General features: G+C 40.4%; 3 protein-coding genes across 3 annotated transcripts in view; 2 read left to right on the top strand and 1 right to left on the bottom strand. All coding sequences in view use genetic code 11, as the record gives it.

Moving 5' to 3' along the window:
* Positions 1-332: 332 nt before the first annotated feature.
* EGR_06002 (EF-hand calcium-binding domain-containing protein) lies at positions 333-1235 on the bottom strand (the record flags this gene model as incomplete). The annotated part of the gene is made up of 1 exon (XM_024495251.1): positions 333-1235. The coding sequence occupies one exon, from the start codon at positions 1233-1235 to the stop codon at positions 333-335; it is 903 nt and encodes a 300-aa protein (XP_024350335.1).
* Positions 1236-7271: 6036 nt separating this feature from the next.
* On the top strand, positions 7272-14817 carry EGR_06001 (hypothetical protein; the record flags this gene model as incomplete). The annotated part of the gene is made up of 7 exons (XM_024495250.1): positions 7272-7275; positions 7327-7421; positions 7464-7567; positions 9150-9323; positions 10979-11046; positions 12489-12535; positions 14701-14817. The coding sequence occupies 7 exons, from the start codon at positions 7272-7274 to the stop codon at positions 14815-14817; spliced, it is 609 nt and encodes a 202-aa protein (XP_024350334.1).
* Positions 14818-22492: 7675 nt separating this feature from the next.
* The window catches only part of EGR_06000 (hypothetical protein), a gene marked incomplete at both ends in the record, with an annotated part of 2430 nt that continues 1970 nt past the window's right edge, over positions 22493-22952 (top strand). Inside the window, 2 exons of the mRNA XM_024495249.1 lie at positions 22493-22729; positions 22805-22931. Of these exons, the coding sequence (XP_024350333.1) occupies positions 22493-22729; positions 22805-22931 (364 nt within the window). The remainder of the gene's footprint in view (positions 22730-22804; positions 22932-22952) is intronic.

Genomic DNA, 22952 nt, shown 5'->3' with positions numbered 1-22952 from the left:
ATATATATATATATAGATGTATATAGATGTATTTTTTTGCTTCGAAATTGTGACAGTCATTGTTATGATACTGAAAACCAAAGGGAAGCTCTCGAGTGCCTAATTGTAACTATTGCTTAGGTTACCTCGTCAGCAAATGAGCAGATGACTATAAAATACTAATAAAAGTGATTTTGTGTCTGCAGTTTTTTTATTGTGCGTGATTTTACTTAAGTTACATCAGTAGCGTGGCACTGGACCCTTCCAAATGGATAGAAGCATAAAGGTGGCACAGATGACTTTTAATATTACACATCTTTTTCTAAAACCCTATGCGGGCAGTATGTGGGACATTATTCATCCTTCCTTTTTCTTTTTTTAATATTCACAATGCTCTTATTTCTCGCAGCCCTGTTCTCAATTAAAGGAAGCGTAGGTACTTGCGATACCAGACACTGGAATGCATAGTTAGATATTTCCGAGGGCAAGTTGGGGAGGATTCCATCGATTAGCCAGGGTGAGACAAGACACTCATTGACAAACTCCTCCAAATTAAGGCCTCCGTCAACAGACAGTCCCATTTTCTTGGTCAAATACCGTAGCGTATCGCGACTCGGCTCCTCAGGATCGATTTCCGGAGCAGATGCCGCCACTTTGGTATTGAAAGATGATCTCAACGAGTGGGCAATTTCCGTTTTCGCTGTGATTAGCCCATCATCATTTTCATCCAGAACGTAAAAGCTCAGAACGGCGCGCTCCTCAATACTGCCTCGTAGAAGCACCGACATAAGACGAACAAAAGCGAGGGAATCGAAAGTACCCATTATTTTGGAATTCCCTCGACCCGTCAACTTCATTCCTGCTCGATAGAGGCCCTGTAGACTCGACATATTTGTAATATTAAGAGTAAGATAGAGGAAATTCATTAGTTCAGCTTGTTTCATCCCACGAACCTCGTAGTTGGTAAGTGTGTAGTACACGTTGAGTAGAGTGCTTACTTCATAACGGTCAAAATGGAGAGAGGGGTCTTTGATAGCCTTGTTAATGTCTTCCAGAACGGCTCGACGAACGCTGAAAAAGTGGTTGTGCCTACCATCCTCGCAACGAACACCTTTTAGGGCCTTTTCGATGAACGTTTTCGATGTGAGATCGTGTCGCACTTTAATCAAGTCGGGACTGCCTAAGTAGTGAGTTGAGGGAATAAGAAAGGTGCTCTTATTGCTCTTCGCTCTCAGACGCCAAAGCCGTGGGTCCATTCAGTCTGTTGTTGCTTTATTCGTCCGGCTCGTTTTCCAGTTAGGGAGTGGAAGGGGATGATGAACAAGTGATTGCCGACCTAATGACCTTGAAGTGCATATTGTTTGAAGATGGCGCATTTATTGATCCTTTGTAATTCCCGTCAAAATGGAAAGGTCTCACTGGTTAAGTTCCTGTTATTTCAACACCTCAAATGTTTGGAAATCAGGATTATTTGGAGCTTTCTGACTTACTCATTGAGCATTTTAGTGCTGGGATTTTGCGCTAATTTCAAAACTTCCTACACTTTTACTTTGAAGTTTTTCATATGAGACTGATATACTGTGAGTAAGTTCAGATCGTTTAGGCGTTACAAAAAGAGGGTACTACTCCGTATTCGTAGACCTCCTTTGGTTTGCAAATGTCCCAACAACCGGTTTAATCAGGTTGAAGTAAGCGGGCGAACGGCTGACCGACAGTTGTATGACCTTCCATAACGTAGGGTTCGGAAATATTTCTTCTGTAGCGCCTCAAGACTCCCCCGAAGACAAAAGAGGGCAGAATACTTTGGCAGAATATTTATTGCTGACGTAGGTAAGGTCTGGGGATGATTCAGTGATATGGCTCGGAGATTATGCAGCTCAGCGGAAGTTCAAAGGTGGGGTCTTAGCTGCTCGCGAAACCAGCACGAAGAGTTAAACAAACAACCGAGTATTACTTTGTATTAGGAAGTTTTTTTCAGTTCAAAGAAGGCAGATTGGGAATGAAAGAGATCTTTGGTTACACCTGTCAAATCCGGGGATCTATTTTGGCTTTTCCATAGATTACCGAGCAAGGTTATGACGACCTTGAGACACTCATGCCATTTTAAATCGGCGCATTTAACGAATCTTCATCTCTTGGATCCCCTCTATAGGCACGTTACCCTCATAAGATGTGGTGAATCAGCTTAAAGTTGAATTTTCCCCCAATATAATGAAGTAAAGTCGCCAGTGATGGTGAGTTTGATGTGCATTTAGGGATGCGAATTAAATAAAAAATGCATCCTAGATTTTCACCTTCTTTGAAATATTTGCCGTTACATTTAACCTTTCTTCCGCAATAACACACAAGCTTGCTGCAAATTCCACTTTTTAAAGTTGTTTTGTCAGTAGAAACCCTTTCTATTTCAATTCTCTTTTCCATTTGTTCACTCCACTCGTCCGTTTGGCATGTGGTTTTTGGTTAATAATCATCACCCGGAGAATTCTCATCGAGACAAATAAAGGAGTGTAGGAAGCAGTGTCTGCCCCCCACATTCCATCCTATCAAGGGGCCCAAGTCCTCTTTCCAGTAGCTTCGTGCTGATGTGAAGTCTTGCGAGAATGGTCTTTGAAGCTTGTCGTCCCCCACTAATGGATGCCGCATGGCTCCCATTGGCTTGGCTTCCATCATGCCCTCATTGATGTAGGTGTCATCCCATTGTTCCGTCACGTGCGTTTAATGTTATTGGTGAATGTGGACACTATTTTCGGGTTTTTTTAACCAATGGCGACACGCATTTCCTCCTTGTTATCAAGAATAGAGGGGCATTCTGGACACAATACGTCCATATTTGGGTGATTCATCAACAGAAATAGATTGCTTGAACCTTTTTTAAATTCTGCACGCGTATTACGACAAAAAATTAATTCCTGCTCAAGAAGCAAAAGCGCGTGGATGATATCCATCATTTTTACTAGACATTTGACGATGGATGTTTAAGAGAAGAGGGAGGTAGTGGAGAGCGCAATAAAGATCGCCGATAAATGCAGACATTTTGCAAGCCCTCACAAATCGCACCAAGTGTTTGGCCTAAGATACACCAAAAAAATGCCAAATTTTTCTTCACGTAATAATTTAACCTATGGAAACCGTGTACCTAGTGCAACGTTCCTTACGTTTCTCACGACTTCCTTCCATTCCAAATGTCTTTTCTTCCTCTTTAAAGGATTATGAAACATAAATTTAAGACGTACTTCGTCTTTTTGAGATCTGGTCTTTAAATCCTGTTACTTCATCAGCTCCTAGCCGATATGAGCCATGTCAATGTGAGTAGTCTCTTAGTCTGGGCGATTGACAAACCCTCAATCCACTTTCTAACTCGATAATGCTGAAGAATTATCCGAACCGTAAGTGCTTTGATTGCATTCTTAATAAATTTACTTTCGTGATACTCCCTTGGACCGTACAGGAAGCAAATCGGGATTGCTTTTGCCGTTTCTCATTACTGAAATTGGAACTCGTAAATCACTTTTGGCCATCATTCATTTCACTATCAAGTTTTGAACTTGAATTCACCAAATCCACTTTCTGATGGTAGTTGGAAGTGCCTAAAGACTTGACTAAGTTACAACCCTACAATGATGGTAGATTTTCCATTACTATCAATGACGACGTATTTGGACGCTGAGGTCTCTCTGGAGGTAGATGCAGTCATATTGAAACATTCAAGTACTTAAACCCCACCGGCCAACTTCCTTCTTGCACCGAGGTATGGAAAAGGCAATTGGAAATACCATCCATTCTGCTGAATTAAAGTAATGAAAATTAAGGCACCAGAAGTAAAAACGACTCTAAGGAGTGTTTTGCATTTTACGTTGACAGAGAAATAAAGTTATCAAGGTTACCCTAAGGTATCATTTACCCAACTACATCATCCATGTATACTGCATACATTTCCCATGACTTCAATAAACTTCCTCTCCTTCCTATTGGAAAGTTATTTCACAATTTGCCAAACAAATCAGATCCCAGTTGAGGTGAAATAACTGCAAATTGTTAGGTTGAACGCCTATTGAGAAGCAATTAGGTAATGTATCCGCCCTGAAAGTGACTTACTTCGAAATGAAAAGCCTCGTCACCTCCTCAAAGTTACTTGCCATGAAATAATTTAGAAGCCTCTCTAACCAATGATCACCTTCATATGCACCAATTTGGATTACATTAACACGATGCCCCTTGATTTTACTGCGCTAGGTTAGCGAACACAATTGCCTAGTAAACTGCACAATAGTTATCTAAAGCCTACGTAGAAGCCCCGTCATTTCTCTCATCTACCACCTCCGTGATCGAGAATAAAGGCATATTGTATTGTTTTAAAAAGAAGGTTATAGAGGTTTAGATATACCAGTAACTCAGTCTGGCGCTGGGTCACGTAAGCTTTTTTAACAATTTATCAGCCCCTCTGCGTAGTTTAAATGAACTTCCTTAAGGTTTTCGTACTCAAGTAAATTAGTGCCCTTTTTATCAATGCAAGAATGGCATTTAAATGTCTGTCTCGATCTGCCAAAACCATAATTAATTTCTTGACTGAGTGGAGTCCCTTCCTTCCCTCTTTTAAGGCTTTCTCCTAAGCTCAAATTGACCTTTGCAAAATTAGCAGTTACTATTAATAGCTCGTGCGATGCTTCATCCTCGGAAAAGGAAAAAAAAGGAAGTGACTCATGGAGGGAAAGTCAATGCCTACTCAGAGTATGATCATCGGGTAGGCTGCCAGGCTTAAATAGTCATTTATCGTCGAATGTTTTGCTTATCTGTCTGGGGAGTTTACATGTCAATGCGAGCTCTACCACAGCCTTGGTGGCAAATCCATCACCAACAATTACACTACCTAAATGACCAATTAACCCCCTGATCCAAACTTAGAAAAAAGGACTAGTTTACCACATTCATAATCCGCTTGCGACCTGAATCCAAGCAACATGGTAAAGGGAACACCTCGTGACCATGCCAAACTCAAAATTTCGTTCGCGTGAAACGGCTTTGGACTGCGGCAGTCCAAGCCATCATTTCTTGTCACCGGTTCTATCATTTGAAGCCCTTAATCTCCACTGCTGGCAGCTCAAATTACGTGGTTCTCTACGTATAGCCTTAAAACTAGGCTCCACTCCTCAGATAGGACTTTCGATACGGAAACAGGACTTTATAAATCAAGGTTGGCTCACTCAAGGAACTAGCTTGAGTGTATCTAACGCAATTTCTTAAAGGATAGATATGCCTTCAAATAAGGCTTGTAAAGGATGTGATCGACTCGAGATTATGTACATGCAGTTAAAGCCTCTAGCAATTAGACAAACAATTTTTATAACCTTCTTCTCGCAAGAGGCTTACTTAAAGGCGTTAGAGATTGTCTGGTCGAAAGATAATCCTGAGTTGAAATTTCCTAATCCAAAAACATCTCTGCCTGGAATTGAATGAAGTTTGCTAAGAGCTACAAAAGAGCTTTGTATTGCTGAAGAGTATAGTGTCAATGGTAAGTGCAATACTTTTATTATTTGTTCAACTTATCTTTTTGGTTTTGTGGGCACTTGAGGCGCCCCGATTGTGCCACTTTTCGGCTACATGGCCTTTAAGCCACTTTAGTAGAGCTCCTCCTGCCTTGACAATACATGTTCTGCCAAAGTAGTATGCCTTCTTTTGTTTTCAAGGAAGTCTCGGAGCACCGCACTGGTGCTACTGGGAAGCAAATCCTATTTTAAAGGTCAACGACCATGCCTTCTATGACCAACTGATAAACCTTAACCTGATGGAAGAAGGATATATGCTGCAGATGGGAGATTCTGTGACGACCCCTAAGTGAAGAGTTGAAAATGATGTCTATCTTCGACGGCGTCCCCAATTTCGTGTTCATCAGTAGTATTCCTATTGACAACTAAAGCGACACTAGCCGTGACCTTAAATCGCCTGAAAAAGTTCATTAGGGAGTTGTCTGCGGGGCTTGAATGGAGATGCCAATAAAGTGAATGTGCGATACCTCCTCCACCTCTCTACCTGCTAGATAGAACCTAAACAGGTATAGCTGTATAGTGCATGCCTGAGAACAAAGTGTCAAAGTGGAATTGACTCAAGAAATTACTTTAAACTACTTACATAAAAGCCGTTTTAAAAGACTAAAATATGCATGCAAATAAAAAATACTGCTTAAAATCCCTCCAATTTTAAATGACTGGTTTTGGACCAGTGTGCTTACAACTAGCGATGGACATGCGTGATGGCTTGCGTATTCCACCTTTCTCCAATAGAGTTCCAAGGATGATGACACTTCAGATTCAGCAGAATTTCCGGGACGGACCAGTAACGCTGCGGTCAAATATTGCTTTACCTTAAGCATTGTATAACAAAGCGCAGATGTTACCTAGATTCGGTATTTTTTGAAGCTTTTACTACCGGAATCACAAGCGTCCGACGTCCCGATTTCTGTGCCTTAGTGCGGCGGCGTCACGAATCTGTGACATGCTCCTCATCACTTTATGACAACTGGTTGCAACACATAGTGTAGCAAATGGATTGGTCGAGATTAGAACAATAAGTTAGAAGTGGGATGTTTCAAGTCCACAGACAAATACCTTTTTGGCCATTGGCCAGCATGCTCCTAAACGGAGCATAAAACAGGTGGACTGTAAGGGTTTATATTCCTCTCCTCCACACAATTAAATCGAAGTGAAGATCCATTTCTTGTACTAATACAATGCAAATAAATGAAATCCCAATTTAATCACGGTCTCATTATTGTCAAAACTTCTTCTCTTTTGTTTCCCCTAATAAGCAAACCTGATCAGCTCTTAACAGTCGTCACAGAAACATTCGCCCTACTTTACTATGTTCTGCACGATCCTGACCTTCGACTGTCTTTGTTGCATATAGTTCGTAGCGACTTTACCTCTGAGACATCAACAAAGCGGTTAGAAGAGTGACTTCGTTTCGAACACATTGCGTGCGACGCAATTATTCAATTTCTGATCGTGTTAGAGAGAGGGGAATTAACAGTCTGACGTTTAAACCTGCCAGAACGTAAAAGGTCATTTGGTCAATTGCAATATCAATTGCTGGCGGTTTACTCCTTTTCTTTAATTTAACTTACCCCCTTCCAATTAAATGTGTCATGTGTGCGGCGTGTGGCCTCAGATTGGTGAAGGATTGTGTCACAAATGTGTGACGCTGGCAGTAGACGTAGTAAATTAATTAATGAAAACGCCTTGCATTAATATTTAGAGGACTAAATCCTCTTTAATCAGTGGGAAGTGTTCAGTCTATTAATGGGTTTGTAATATATTTCTCAATATGAGGAATCATATAATGATCAAATTTTAGTTTTGCAGGAGAATTTTTTTATTTACAGCAAGTTTGCCTTTACACATGCAAAAATAAAGACGAAGTTATCCTATAACAAAGTTATAAAGCAAAATGTAACCGTCAGATTGCCTAACTGATTAAGTTTTATTTGTAAGGCGAATTCAAATGTAGGCGATGAAAAAATCAGAATATCTGGTAACCACACTTTGAATATGCTTCAAACAATAAACTATTTAGGACGACTCACCTTGATCTGCAGGTATTAATGCTTCCACACAGTGTTTTAGGCATCGTTATAATCGAAAGCTCTAAAAATATTAAGAGTACAGGAGGCTAGCGATAATTCAGTTAAAGATAACCGCGGAGTGAACCTAGCCAACGGTGCACGAAGACAATAAACAAACTCCGATGATTGCGGGGATGTCACAATCCTACGCAAACGCCGTGTACGTTTATTTTCGTAATGTGATAAGATAAACAACCTATCCACATACGATTACAATGATCTAGTATCCTTGTTTAAAAACAATGGCTTATCTCTATAACAACTTCTTCCTCCTTCTAAGGCTCCTTCAGTGAATGCTCACCAAATCCTACATTCACCGAGTTCAGTGCTAATTTCTCGACTAAAAGACATCTGTAATCAGTGTTTTTAGATAGTGAATGAGAGGATCTTACCTTTGACTGAGTGTAAGGTCTGTTATTATACATTAAAGTGCAGAATTTTCTTAGTCAGTGCTCAATTATTTTTAAAATTTTTAGGTCTGGAATCGGCCTTCTGTCGTGTAATGGAATTACATCCTCAACGTACACTGGTTCGGAAACGGCTTAGTTGACTGCAGACAGAATTAAGCGCTGTAGTCCCAGAGTAAAAAAAAAACTTCAAACGATTTCAAATAGGTTTGAATTTTTTCAAACTTGATTTCATGTACCTGCTCCTGCACCAGTTGCCTTCCACTGACGTCATGCTCTCATCCAAAGATCTCGGCTGCGATCGCGATCGGTCATACTCGAATCGACATACTAGTCCTTGCCTTGCGTCAATGCCCCTCTGACAACTTTCCTGCCAAATTGTCGCCAGGACCGGCATATCTTGCGTTACATCCCTATCTCTCTCTGTCCACTTGCCTTGTAAATGCATGAGTCATGGCACCAGTGACCTTGAGAAATGCCCAGGGAAGTAGGTGCCTTCATACCTCAAACCCTCCTCCTCTGGATGTGTAAGCGTATGTGGGGAAGGTGAAATTTCTTTGTATTCGTTTGGACGCCACCGCAACCACTACTACCTCTCTTACAAAGGTCGACATCAAGCAGCTTTTTCCAAATGGGTAAGGAAAAATAGCATGCTCCGTCTCTCCACTTAGGGGACAGGTAACTCAAACAGGATACTTGATTTCATTTGAGTTTTGCTAAAGCTTTGATGCGATGAGGTTGTTGGTTCCGATTGCTGATTAAGTCAGAACATGTATTCCATTCCCTGAGGTGTCATGGACCCGATGATCCCAAAATTATAATTTCACTGGAATGACGGTTTGCAGTGAAAAGACAATGCGATTTTTTCTTCGGTGTAAGCAAGAATTTGGAAGCACGACGGAGGTGCACATTAAATTGTCAATAAAGCGCGAGTCACAAAAGAACAGTGAATTGGCAAAAGATGGTGATAAAACAAAGTTGAAACCCACTTAAACGAATGATGGGTTTTAAACAACCATAAGATACTCTGTTGTGAGGGTTTTTTATCCACTAAAATCAATTTTGTCGTCTGATACTTTTAGGAAGCGATCAGATAGCGCGGATAAATTGAAGAAAAGTATGGGGTTGCAGTTTTGTTTGAATTGAAGCGAAAGACACAGGGACAGGTGTTTAAACGCGAACTCCTCACCAAACAATTCATGTCTAACCAATACTTACTCTCGGCGTTCAAGTAAAGCAACAAAAATTTTACCTCCACACAAAACAGTTTCCGCTGAAAAATCAAAACGCGTTTATCAACAGTTTCACCAACGCCGCGTCAAGTGTGACTCACTCGTCCTTCGGCAGGCAATGACAACTAGTTGCACCAACTCCATGTCACGGACAAATTGGTTGAAGCTAAAACATCTAAACAGAGGTTGAATGCTCTTCGTCTGAGGATGTCTACACTCCGTTACATGATTTTAAGCAGCAGTCGAATTGGTTAAGTCGGTGTCAAATAAGAACAAAGTGTCTAGGCTATGGTAGCCAAGTTCTTTCAAAGACCCTGACGACCCTCTTTTCATTTTGTGAAAAACGTCATTGTTATATTAGATCAGTAACTTGAAGATGTTGTGACTGTCCTACTTAACGGCGAAGGCAATGCTCACACAAGGGGATACTGATCTGGGATATTTGGCCATTCTTGCAGATTCCCACTTAGCAACATGCCTCTTTGGCGGTTCATTCATACATTTCCTACATGTTAGGGCTCTGTCAGTCTCGCACATCACTGGGTCTCTCGAGAGAACTCAGGAGCCTCAGCAAATCCCGTTTGTGCATTCTCAGGCTCTTCATTATCCGAATTCCATGGAACCGTAAAGCAATTAGCTTCTAGAATAGACATTTTGGGACTAAATTTGGACGTCTAAGCCAACAGTTGTGTTCACAAAAGCTGAGTCACAGACTCTACACTCTTCATAGAAATTCTCTGGAATGAACTAAATTGACTTCTTCAAGAATAAATTTTGGGTTCAAAGTTTTTACTCTAAATTTTACACTACATTTAACTACGGAGTATTAAAACAGGAGCTTCCACGGTTTAAACTGTCAATCCTGGGCTTTCTAAACCACCATGCTCGTATTGTAACTTATACCGCCCTCTATACACCGACGGGTAGGATTCTTGACCATTAGAAGTCAAACAACGTGCCACCTCATGTTAGGTGTCACAAGAAACAGGCTAGCGAAAAATTAAAAAAATACATGGTTTGAGGTTAATTTCGACACAGGCACCTTTTCAAATCCACTGATGCAAGCCACTTAATTTTTTTAGGTTGATTAATTCTAAAGTCGAACTGATTTAAGTCATTTGAATTGACAGGTTCATTTCAGTTCACCCTAGTCAAAAAATCCGTGATACATGGACCTCTTTTGTTTACGAAAGGAATGACTTGGCCCCAACCACCTTTATTTGCAGATTTTTTTGGTCAAAAAATCAGAACTTGTGACCTACATCGTCATTTTAAGGTTATAAAGTGATCTAAATACTACTTCGTTCGGACAAGCGTCCATTTGGCCCATGGTTGATGCAGGTTATTGGAGGCACAGGCACACTCGGAGAGAGACTATAGAATTCATTCAACGCAGAATGCTTCTTGCTTTATCTTCTCCAAACTTCTTAATATCATCAACAGTACATTAAGGGAGACTATCAATTCGTAGTGGAAAGCCACTGCGAAAGCAGTCAAACACACCAGTAACCATAAACTGCCTTTCCTAAGAGTGATTTCTGCCCTTCGGCCACAAAGACCCTGTTTTATGATACCTCCAGACGTGTAAAAGACCCAGGAGGAACACAGAAACGAAAAGTGACAATCGGCAAAGCAGTGCATTTCCTCTTACAAGATAAACAAAGCAAAAACCCATATTTGTTAAGAAAAATAGCGATTTAACCCACTCACATCCGGCCCCGTCGAGAAAATTAAAAAAAAATAAGGTTGTTAAATCACTCTAGCATCATCAAAATTTCCTTAGGAAAACTGAAGATAGCTCACACGGCCTCAAGTAATCATTACTTTGGATTGGAAACAGCATAAAAGCGCGACGTTCAAAGCATGCGGCTGTCGGTCACTGAAACGACGCACAAAGTGAATGAATCGGGTTGGATTGAGCGTCGAAAAGTGAAATGCAACTAGCAAATTCACTCACGAACACCGTGCCTCCAACCAACACGCTGTGTTTCGTCCAGTGCCGACGGCTTTCGTCTGCTCAGTGTTTTCCACAAGGATCAGGGCTCAAGGCAGCAAGCGAATTGCTCAAAACTCCTTTGGTCTCTTTAGGAAATTGTCGCCTTGTCGATATACTTGGGTGGATTCCCCAAAAAAGAAGATTTCGCAGGAAATTAGCCTCCTGACGACAAAAGTCTACAATAGAGAGAGCCGACCACTTGAAGACAGACGCGCCGACTTACCCGTTACCCACGCACTGTCGCTCAGCCTTGGAGTGTTGGTCGAGGGATGACTCACGTCCACGCTCATGGTAGTATTCCAGCCCATATCATGGTTTGTGCGAGTTTTAAGTCCGTGATATTCAGAACCCAGGGTCACCATTAATCACGCCTGAATAACGAGATAGAACGCATCGTAGAACAGGAGTGAATAGTCGACGCACGCTCGAAAAGCCAAGGCGCAGGAAGTAGAAGCTCGGGTTCCCGGGAGCGTGCAGTACTTCCTTCTGTTACCCTACCACAGAGAAAGTTACATCCTACTGAATGTTCTGAGATAAGTAGATTTGTAAACTCAAAAGCCCACGCACCACATGGCAGTGCAATGGTACGTGGGAATATCATCAGTTTAGCGACAGCCATGAAACCAATTGACGGAATTCTCTCACAAGACTGGAACAGTAACACTGCAAGTTTTAATCAGAAGCCACTTCCACCCTCCAGTCTCAAAGAGGTGGTTGTGAGAAAACCAGCAGTGAAAGAGCGTTCTTCTCAACCTCCGAAGCATACCCACTAAAGTGCTTTGAAGGCGAGAACTTCAAGCACATCACTCACGATGACTGAGTTATAGGAAAATAGTAAGTAGTACCACATTAGCTGGCCCAGAATTCAATTTAGCGGCAGTATCGTGCAAAACGACACTGGTTCCGGGTCGTCAACTAAATATAAGTTGGGAAGTCAAAAAGTAAAATGAGAATCAAAGAGTTAAGACGGATTTTTTACAAAATCAGTCCATTCATAGCCTACGGGCTCAATGAGAACTTTGCCTAGTAGGGTTTATTTCAGTGGATAGACACTTTTAACTCAGTTTTATTAAAATTGTCTCAAAATTCTGAGGAATATGAAGAATTGCAATCGACCGAAAAGCTGCTAAAGCAAAAGCCGTAGAGACAGCATCCCACACTACCCCTTCATTGAAGGAGAATCACCCAACTGACGAAGAGCCCGCCCATTGACAGTTTGACAGCAAAAATTGATCTCTTTACTTTTCTTAATCTTCAAGGCATAGCATTACCCAAAAATGGATTTGATGAACATGAAAACCAAAAGGTGTAGTTAGATCTATTTCTTTACCAACAAATAAGTGGAAGGTCTCCCCTAAATGCAATGCTCAATCCTTTTTTAATCCAACTAGATTATGGAGTGCCGCCGCAAGACATGCGATCAACATTGACAGTTGAGATGAATCCGAGCAGTTAAGAAAGTGATCAAGACTTACATATTGAAGCACGTGGTGGCTGAATCAAGAGCCGCTTTGTGCAAGTGGCGACCGAGAGGCCAACGACGAAGCCGCAGGCACTAGGATGTGACAGAAGAAAACCGATCTTCCACAGCACCCCCAAGCTATGCGTGGCCCCAACAGTCAGAATGTGTCGGCGTTTTGTGTTGGTGTGTGCTTTTGTGATTATGTGTGCGTGGGCGTACCTCCTAGAGGTGTCTGAGTCAGTGGCGTAGCGGTGATTGGCTGAGAGCGGATGCGGTATCACGTTCACTTGCTGTCTCTGATTGGTCAGGTTCGGCCGAGTAGGGGGCGCCTAGATGTTTGTGTATCGCAATCCGTCAGATCATCTAAGCTGTCACAGTTCAATTAATAAGAAGGGGGTTTTTGAATTCTCGCCTGCCTTGACTTTGGTCAATGACCTATGTAAGTGTCATCAAAGCGTGGTTCCAAAATCTAACATTCATAACTCCCCCTTCTCCTTGGATAGTTGAAATTAGTGCACTTTTTCAAGCCTTCGATTCAATAAATAGCTTTGTTGCCCGTGTTCGATGAAGCCTGCTTCCTCTGACTCACCTGTTTTTCTTGGGGTGCCAAGGTCCCGAGTGATTCAACCTAATTTATCGGACACTTTGATTTATCAGCAGGACAACATGTTTTAATTACAATTATATTAAAAGCCAAAGTTCTGTTTTTTGGACCGTCTCTTTAAACACCAGCAGTCACAGTTCAGACACTTCCCTGTTCCCTATATGGCACTAGCTACCATTAATTATTTTGACCAGTTTAACTTCTGCTCCGGAATTTAAAGAGTCCTTTGTTTTTTCGCCAGAACCATATTTTGTTCTGTCTCATTGTTTGGCGCCTAATCTATCCTTCTAGCCCAGCGATCTAGCGCAGCTACTTTTGATGAAGTGGCAGATAATTCATGTCACAGGATTGTGACATGAAATCATACAGGAGGATAGGCCCATTAAATGTGTACTGCTCATAACAATTGTACTAAAAGTGAGGAGCCAAATGAATATGGATGACTGGGAAGATGGTGGAGGGGAGGGAGGTCTAGGTACTTTTCTCGCCTCTATCGTATCGTAATCAGGAAACTACATCAGATCATCCAATGCGTTTTTTGAATACTAAGAGTACTTCATAAGGTGTCCGTTTTTTAATTGACTAATTTAGTAGGGACGAGCAACAAGAAAGCCAGTGTCGAGCACCAAATGAACATCACAATCAGTGATTGCACGTATATGAGGCAAATGACTAACAGGAGTTGAATTCGTTTTCGCTGTCTGGTGTGCTCACTTTCTCATATAACAGCGTATTGTGCAATGGAATACTTTAAGGCATAATTTAATTCTAAAGGGTAACCATCAAGCAGCATTGACTGGACGAAGTTCAAAGTAGAGTACTTGCCATTCTACGGTAGTTTGATCCTGGTTTTGCAGGAGTTCACCTCTAGTGATGCTCTTCACGCATAAAAGGGTGAGGTTTGGGTGAAGTTATGCTTTCACTGTGTGTACACGCATGAGTCAAAATGATATTCTGGAGTGAATGATCACTACTTGTAGTCTGGTCTTGTGCAATCAAGACTTAAGTGATTGCCCCAAATCCACCTCCGCTTTGTCAAGGGAAGATAATGTAATCACTCAATCAGCGGATGTAAAAGTTGCTTACATGGGCAAACAAAAAACCAGACAGGCTTGGAATATTCTGGAAGACTTAGTAACCTCGCTCTGCGGACGTAATCCCAAAGCCACAGCCGTTTGTTCCATTTGGCTACCGAAAATAGTCTAGCTGCATACGTGAAGCGGTTCAAGGCGATAAGGCGTCGACTTCCGTCGGCTAGCTACTGCTCTAAGCTTTGCATTTATTTGCCTTGATTTAAAAAAGGCGCCTCACGTCATTGAAGAATTGTTAGGCATACCCAAGAGGCGTTCCATGACTAAAACCAACTGACAAAATTGTCCGGTTTTTTATATCTTCTCCACTAAAGCAAAATGAATGTTGTCATTGTGACTCATCGAACAATGAAGCTCTAACTCTCAAGGTTGCATACATTTGCAAATCATGTGATATCATCACTTTAAATTTGCCTAAGTGCTGTTACTGAAATTCAAACTAAAGAAAAAGTAATATGCTGTTGTCCTTCTGTGATACAAGAAAATTAGGGAGAACATTGTGCGTTGACTCAAACCTATTAAAGTCCGCCTAAAAAACTGGTTTTTCTGTTTCAAATATAACAGCAGGTAGCTTGGAAGTTGCCAATAATATACCATTTCAGTGTAGCTTAACATCGTTTGAAGGATTATTTTAAAATATATGTGTACATTTTATGGCCTTAAATCGGTGGCAATATTTAGGATGGACGTACGAGTAACCTAACAAAGGGGTGCATTAATTTCTTTCAAAAATGTTAGAAGAGTGTCTTAAACATAAATCCTTTGTTAGTCACCTCTAATAAAGACGCTAGTTAAAGTAACTGTGTACGCGATTCTGTGTTTTCGTAAACAACTGCTAGATCAACCACATATTTCTAGTATGACCGCTGCATGAATCAGCAAATAAACCCTAACAAATCGGCATTTTTTTCCTCTTCCAACGGCAGACAATTCCATTTTGAACGCTGTAGTTGCGTAGCGAATGTGCTACGCCTTGAAGAAGTCAGGTTGGATCACACAAGAGCCTATCGTAAGTGACGCCTTAAACTAATTGGCTTGTTTCAAGGTCGTAAGGTAGCCTTAACGATGATACGTGTGATTACGCACACGAAAACGAGCGGCTTGCGGGAAACATGTCGAATGCTCTGACACTTTATTTAAGAATTTCTCGATGAAGAATACGATTGCGTATGCAGCTCTCCGTTTATGGTTAATCAAGTTGATATTTGGTTGTGATGGTGCGACTGAAAGTAGGAGGATTGATGCATTGCGTGATTAAGAGAATACACACGCCAATTTTGAACAGATAAATTTAGGATTTTGGATTCTTGGCTATGTCAACGCAAATAATACCCCTGTCTTTACTGTTCAGTCACTTACTATGCAAGCTAATGATTTTAGTAGTTTTGTAGGTTAAATATACTCGAAAACTTTTCGGAGTATATTCGCGCACTGTGTCACTGGGCGTTTTGCTGTACTTTATTTGTTACTCTCTTACTAAGAGCTGATGCTGGACCAGCACAGCCTTTCTTTAAATAAAGGCGAGGCTATTTATTGCTTTTAATACTTTTGTTTGGATTTATTCACACTGCTCCTGCTGTCTTGTGTGCTAGAAGCTACCTTAGATTTGGGTACAAGTGAAAATTTATTAATCTCGCAGAAATTGATTCGTACAAGAATTTAAATGGCGCATTTGACAATTAGTATCATTATTGTACTAAGTTACCAAGTAAAGTGTTGGTTTATGTAGTTTGATGTCATCCTTGATTTCCAGCATGGTACTTCAGTTATACAATATCCTTAGAATTCCATCATCTCCTAAATGCTCAAAAAGAAGATATTTCATTGCTTATGAGACCATTTTTTTGCAAATTTTATTTGTATTGCATTAGTTTCAGATAACTAAAAACCCTGTAATATTTTTATCTCTTTTTTATGAAGCCCCGTAACACTCTAGTAGCCGTTACACATAGAAATCTGCCTAAGTCATCTACAAAAAATCCCCTTTAGACTTGACAATTGTCAGCAAATAGCACCTACAGGTGCATGTAAAAGCCTGAAGGTGCTACGACTAAAAATTCGGTTTGGTTAGACAGGCATTAAGTATTCAAATTAAGTAGCAATGTTTATTTGTGGCTAGGAGAAGCGATGGCCAGCCCCAATTGTGATAAGGCCATCCACAAGGATTTTAATGCATTTGAGTTGCAGATAGTATGTTTATTTACATATGTTTGTTTTCTGAGAATCAAAAGTTAGTTTGTTTTGATTAAAGAATTACCCGAGAACATGAAACCGCAATAATCCTGTAGGGAGGTTCAATGTTTGCTCGATTCATTCTTCCTGCCACTCATTCGCGCATTAGTTCAATCGCCTTTACATTCCGTCGCGTCACTTATATATCTTCAGCTATGCTTACTAGGCACACAATTCTTTCATTGCTTTTGAGATATTTTCTTTAAATAATATTTTATTTGTTTAATTTTGCTATTATTTGAAGTGCACAGGAAAATACCCACCTGGAGTTTGCCACTCCCTTTTGAGAACGTGTGTTTGATACTTGAAAGATTACTCATCTCATAAGTCTCCACCAGTTATCTGTGTCCTTTTTTCTGTTCTAAATCATCGCATTTTCACATAAACTCGCAACTATTTTCACAGGTGATTCTGAACAACCTAATAATAAATAATTGTTATGTGTGGCTGTTTGACTTTCGGTTTCGGTGATAGGGCTATTTAAGTGCTCCACCATCGTAAACTCGCCGAATTGGCTGGCCTTTGGGCCAGGTTAGTAGTCTCAAGCCCTTCTCTCCGTGGGCGTTACATATTCTGTTCTAGCGTTATGTCCTCTTTCGCGGTTAGAGAGGTCTTATGACTTCACGCCGAGCGCAGTGGAAAGCGAACCCCATCTAAAGGAAATTTATTCGGATTTCTACTGCATTTCTCCTGGAAATGGAGAACTGGAAGCAATCCCTTACGAAAAGGCTGAAAATGACATCACCAATAGGCAAATAACCCATTTCCGTGTTCAGCAGAAAAGCTATTAACAACTGAAGCCACACTAGCCTTGAATCCTCTAAAAAAGTTTCGCTATAGAACTGCTTACCCTACTTGTATGACGATATCAAATATGTGAATATGCAATCATTTATTTTCCACTTTTCCACTAGCTGGATAGAACCCAGATGGATATGGCTAAATAACTCTATAGCGAGAACACCATGCCAAGGGGGAATAGAGTAGAAGCCCAACCCCGTCCTTTGTCACAAGACTGCTTCTAAGCCAGTGGTTTTACAGCTAGCTATGAACACGCTTGAGAATTAGCACAATCTTCCGTTCTTAAAATGGGCGAAACCGCGGATCCAGTCGAATTGCTGAGCGAGATCAGTGATGTTGCGGTTAAGTGTCTTCCTAGTTCCATGGTAACTCGGTGACTAGCACGGTTGGCTCGTAGGTATTCTCCCTCACCGCACCAACTAAATTGTAATGGCTGACGCAGAAAATTGACCAAGGGTAGTGCACGAGGTAACGCTTAGAAGAGCGGAGGCAGTATGTAACACGCTAGTTGTTTGTTTAGCGTATGACTTTGCATCCTTGTGATTCATTTTTATGAAACAATACCTCTCCTTTTTATGGTTCTCGCTTTAGTCAAAGCACATTTTATTTCGATTCTAAAGGTTCCTTAACTATTGGCTCATTAATGATAGACTAGCATCTACTTTTTGTGTTTACTGCTTTGACAGAAGATTTACATTCAATGAGGTAGTTAACCTGCTCACCTCCATGTTAATTTCACCGTTAAGAAGGATTAGGTACTTTTAGTGCGTGATTGCTATGAGTGCCGAGAATAAGGTGGTGTTAGTCTCACACCTTGACATGGATCAGAAATTCCATTGATCAGAAATTCCTTCAGGTTTTATGCTCATGGGGTTGCTGCCAACTGCGGGTTCCACTCAATCGCAAATCAAATCAATGATGTGACTCAGAGGCGCACACGCACACACTCAGACACACTTACAGAAACAAGCTGCAGCACAAAGGTGCCAATGCAATGGATTTCAATTGCAATGGCGGTTGAGTCCTAATGTATAATCTCGTCTTCCTTTCTTACTTGCTTCACATTATGCAAATTTTAAACTATCTGTCACCTTGCCACTAAATTGGTAATATGGAATGGAATAGGGATTTCATAGCCCAATAGACGCACATCTAGTCATTAACTTCGACATTTTTTTGAGCTGACACACTATATTATCTTCACTACACATTGCAAATTTGCATAAAAATGACACAAGTGTCTGTCTTTTCACTACCTAATTGTCAACTCATGAAAAAGTTGTCTATAGTGAATTGAGGGCATTTGTTTCAAGTTAAATAATTGCATCGGGGGTCTTTCAAAACTTTTACTGAGGGGCATTCATTACAAAACACCAATCTTTTGCTGAAACGACTTTATTGTGCAACAAATTCCACTTATATAACACATTGTATTTCCAAAAGCGTAAAACAAGTTCAACACCTCCGTCTCTACCTCACTTCCAGTTTCGGATCGCCTGCCTTGAATGCGATGAACTAATATGACTAGGGGCATAAGATGGATCTCCCATCTCATGCCATATTACAGTGCCAACATCTCTAGGTCCATTTTTCGATGAAATAAAGACTTAATTTACCTTGTGAAACGAAGATTTTCTTCCTATTAAGTGATTCATTAGGCCTAACTGTTTTTAAAAGAAAGGTTTCTCTCCGCTCTATATTGGCGTTGACTTTTTATAATAGAAAATCCCTAGACGTAAGTTGTTTTTAAAGAAAATTTTAGGTACACTTTGCCACACTCCTGGAACAGAGCCTTAAGAATAGTTAAGAGGGCTTTACACAATTTTATACCTCACTCAAAATTAATTAGTATTGCTTAAGGGGGAGGGCAGTTTGTGTGAAAAATACATATGTTCTGGCTGATGGATTAAGTTAGGAAAAACCTCAAAATCCTCACTCTTGCCTCAGTAAATTTGCTATAAAAGTGCTTAGAAAAGATTTTACTGGTTAAAAGTTTTAAGAGAAAGGTCTTTTAGGACTAAAGAGGAGAAAGTATAGTTGGTTATCCACTTTTAAAGCATCAAGACGCTGAAAATGGTGGTGCAACTCTTGGCACAGCCCGCTTAGCTGATTCACAACTAGTGAGCCCGTTTTATGTGCAGGCATAAAAATACATGCCAGATATGATAGGACCATTTTCTATCCGTACAGACCATGCTTCTGGGTATTGTACTACATTCCTCTACCCTTAAAATCTCATCATGCGGTTTTGGTTGGATCAGATAAACCGGATCCATAGTGGTCGGATTTATCCGTAAAATTCAACGCAAGACTAAAATGCACCGCCTAATGCATGTTGTGTAGAAGTAGGAGAGGAGGTGACAGCTGAAAAAATGCTCCAGAAAGAAATGCTTTTAGATATTCGACCAAATGATTCACTGATGTATCACTGAATGGTAAATAAATTTGTAGGTAGGTAAACGCATCACCCTTGAACAATGAGTGGAATGAAGCTGGTGTGTTGCGATGTAATGCAAGATTGGCAGATACAGATGATAAGAACACATTTCATTAGTAGAATATTAGACCCCAAAGATGAGGAAGTGAACCGCTGACATCACGAATACTTTATATATGATGAGCTGCAGACAGAATTGCACCGGTGCGTTGTTTGCTTGTTGACGATCAAGCTGTTACTACAACCTGTGCGCCCCGCCTGCTGCTCTTCGTTCTTTTTTCATTCCTCAGACTGAAGCCTAGCACCTTTTTTGGCGTTGCATTCGGGAAGTAAAGGCGGTACAGAAATGCAATTGTCTTGGAGAGCATTTTTGTGCGGTCAAGAGCAAAGCATCTTATGAAGGTGTCATTCAGCCTAAATGTAACAAAGAATTAAAGTCTTTTGATGCTAAGTACTCCAAATAGCAGAATGCTTAAAAAATTCTTTTATAATGATAGGAATTTTGTTGTTTACTTTGTGTACTTACCTTCCATTGGCTAGTTTAAACTCTTACCGTTTAGAAAAACCGATTTAATGGGGCTTTTTTTTATAAAATTGGGTGGAGCGTTAAAAATCAAAGCAATACTAGCCATCTTTTTCAAAAACCGCCAAATCTTTATCTGACCTCCGTAAAATATTAAAACAGAGGTTGGGCACAACAAATGATATTTGGCTGATTGTTGCAGGAAAGATCCCAAAACACCCTAAAATTTTTTATTCTAACAAAACGTCCTTATACTGATTTTGAGGCTTAACCTTTTTGGCCTAATTGCCTAAATTTTAAAATTGTTGCTAATGGTCCTGAATTAATTCTGGGTGTTTGACAACACTTGACGGCACCATGAGGGAGGATGTGGTGGTAGCGCTGTTGAACAACGGTGGTTTCTGCAGCGTGTACACTGAAGGTATACAAACACACACGCCCTTTCGATCAATGGTGAGTGAATGTTTGAGTAATCGCAATGGAATTGGGTGAGTTTTTGTGCACAATCTTAAAGAGAAGTACTTACCTGACTTAAAAACTTCAACGAACTGATTTGCCTGTCTACCCGTCAGGTCACAATTTGTGTGGCTGGACATCTTATTATATTCACAAACTTATTTCCTTCGCTAATGTGCCTACAAGTGATACAAAAATTATCACGAATTTTGTATGAATTAAAAATATATACAAAAGATTCAGAGTTAGAAAATTCGTTACATCTTTCAGCAGGACCAGAGACAAAAGTCTAATACAGCTCACAAACTAAGTGCGTTATTTAAAGCGTTCTTATACAACACAAAAAAAGTGATTTTGTCCTTTGGTTAGAAGCATCACAAATACGTTTTGTTTGTTGTAAACACAAATACTTTGTTTATGACACGAACCATTGCCAAAGTCGCAATTACATGACGTTAGCAAAGAACCCGTTAAAAATCCCGACAAGGAAAAAGGCATTAAATAAAATTATAAATATTATCACGTTGCAAGACTTGATAAATTTACACCTACCAAGACTTTTAAAAACCACTTCGTAATTCCTAAATTAATTTAGATTTTAACAACAAACCCCATTCAAATGTCAAAGGATTCTGCAGACGGGATAGTATTCCCGCTATCAAATAGTTGGGGAATTCGGTTGATTACTTTGCAAATAGTATAAAAGAATCGTGACTAATCAGCTAAAGGCTACTAAATTGGAAGTCGTACTCGTTTTTTGAGTCCACTTGAACTGTTGCAGAGAGGCAACAAGCGGAATCGTAGATAGTCGTGTAAATCGCCATTTCCATTCATCACTGTTAGGAGGGTGTAGTTTTTCCCTCAACAGGCGCGGTTAGATAAAACCCAGCAAAAGAGTGCTTCTTACTTTCAAATAAAATAGTATTAACCACCGGAACGTAAACGATATCAAATGTCTTTTGGGCATAATCTAAGGAGTCATTGTTGATGGCACTCGATTAATGAAATGAAATTTGCACTAACTAGAACTAGGTCATCAATATATTATATAAGGTAAATTTAGAAGAATTCCCTACGAAAGATCAACGCTTACGCGAAATAATATTTATCATTAGCACTGTATTTTGCTTCACAGAAATAATCGGATCAGTGAAGCATTTTTAGCGTAAAACTGCCAGCTTTGATCTTGATCTCAGTTGTAGTAGGTTACTTTTTTAGTGATTAGTTCCCCAAGTATGCAAAAGCTTTGCTTTTAAGTTAAACGAAAAAAATAAGAGGTAGTTTTTATGAAAATCGAGTTTAAATGAACAAAATTCAATGCATATTCTCACATTATGGATTTTAGGCAAGTACATATTAATGAAGTTGACATACACACACAGACTCTCAAGCAAGCACAAGCAGATAGGGCGAAAAAAGGAGGCAAAGTTAGCTTTGCACAGGTGACTCGTTATTAACAATAACGCAAAACTGACTCAAGCTTTTTCACGGGTTCGCTGTCTCGGTAACGCCCACTCACACACATGGAAGCGCGATTAATGTAGACGGCATTGCGTGTAGAATAACGATTCGGTGCGCTTTTGAGTGCTCAAAGAGGTATAATAGACATCGAAGGTAGCACAAGGCTCAGTTGTGCTAGCGTCTGTAACTTACAACCATGGCTGTATACAATCTAACCCACTTACATGTCGATAAGTACAAGAAGGAAGGGAAGATGAATGCCCAAATGACAAAGGCACTGCAAAAGGCAGCCAAGGGTAAGCAAAGCGAAGTAAAGTGCAATATGGAACAGGACAAGGTAGTATTTCAGGGCAGAAAAGAAAAAATTCCACGGGCGAAAATTGCAAAGACACAGAGGAACAAGGACCAGAAGATCGTTGTAATCGCCACGAAGGTAGAAAAAAAGCAACCCGGTGAAATTTTTGCCATGAAATTTTCTAACGAAGAAGAATTCAACAATTTTTTTGAGGCCATCAAGGAGGCACCAAAGGGTGAAGAATCGAAAAAACCTGATCCAGCTCCCTCTGCACCAGAGCCTAAGCCAGCTGAATCGGAAAAGCATTCCAAAACGCCGTCTCCAGAAAAGAAAGCGCCACGTGAGGAACCAAAGAAACATG

Source organism: Echinococcus granulosus, assembly GCF_000524195.1.
Source record: "Echinococcus granulosus chromosome Unknown EG_S00049, whole genome shotgun sequence".
In the NCBI taxonomy this organism is placed as follows: Eukaryota; Metazoa; Platyhelminthes; class Cestoda; order Cyclophyllidea; family Taeniidae; genus Echinococcus; species Echinococcus granulosus.
This window is presented reverse-complemented; position numbering and strand designations above follow the sequence as displayed.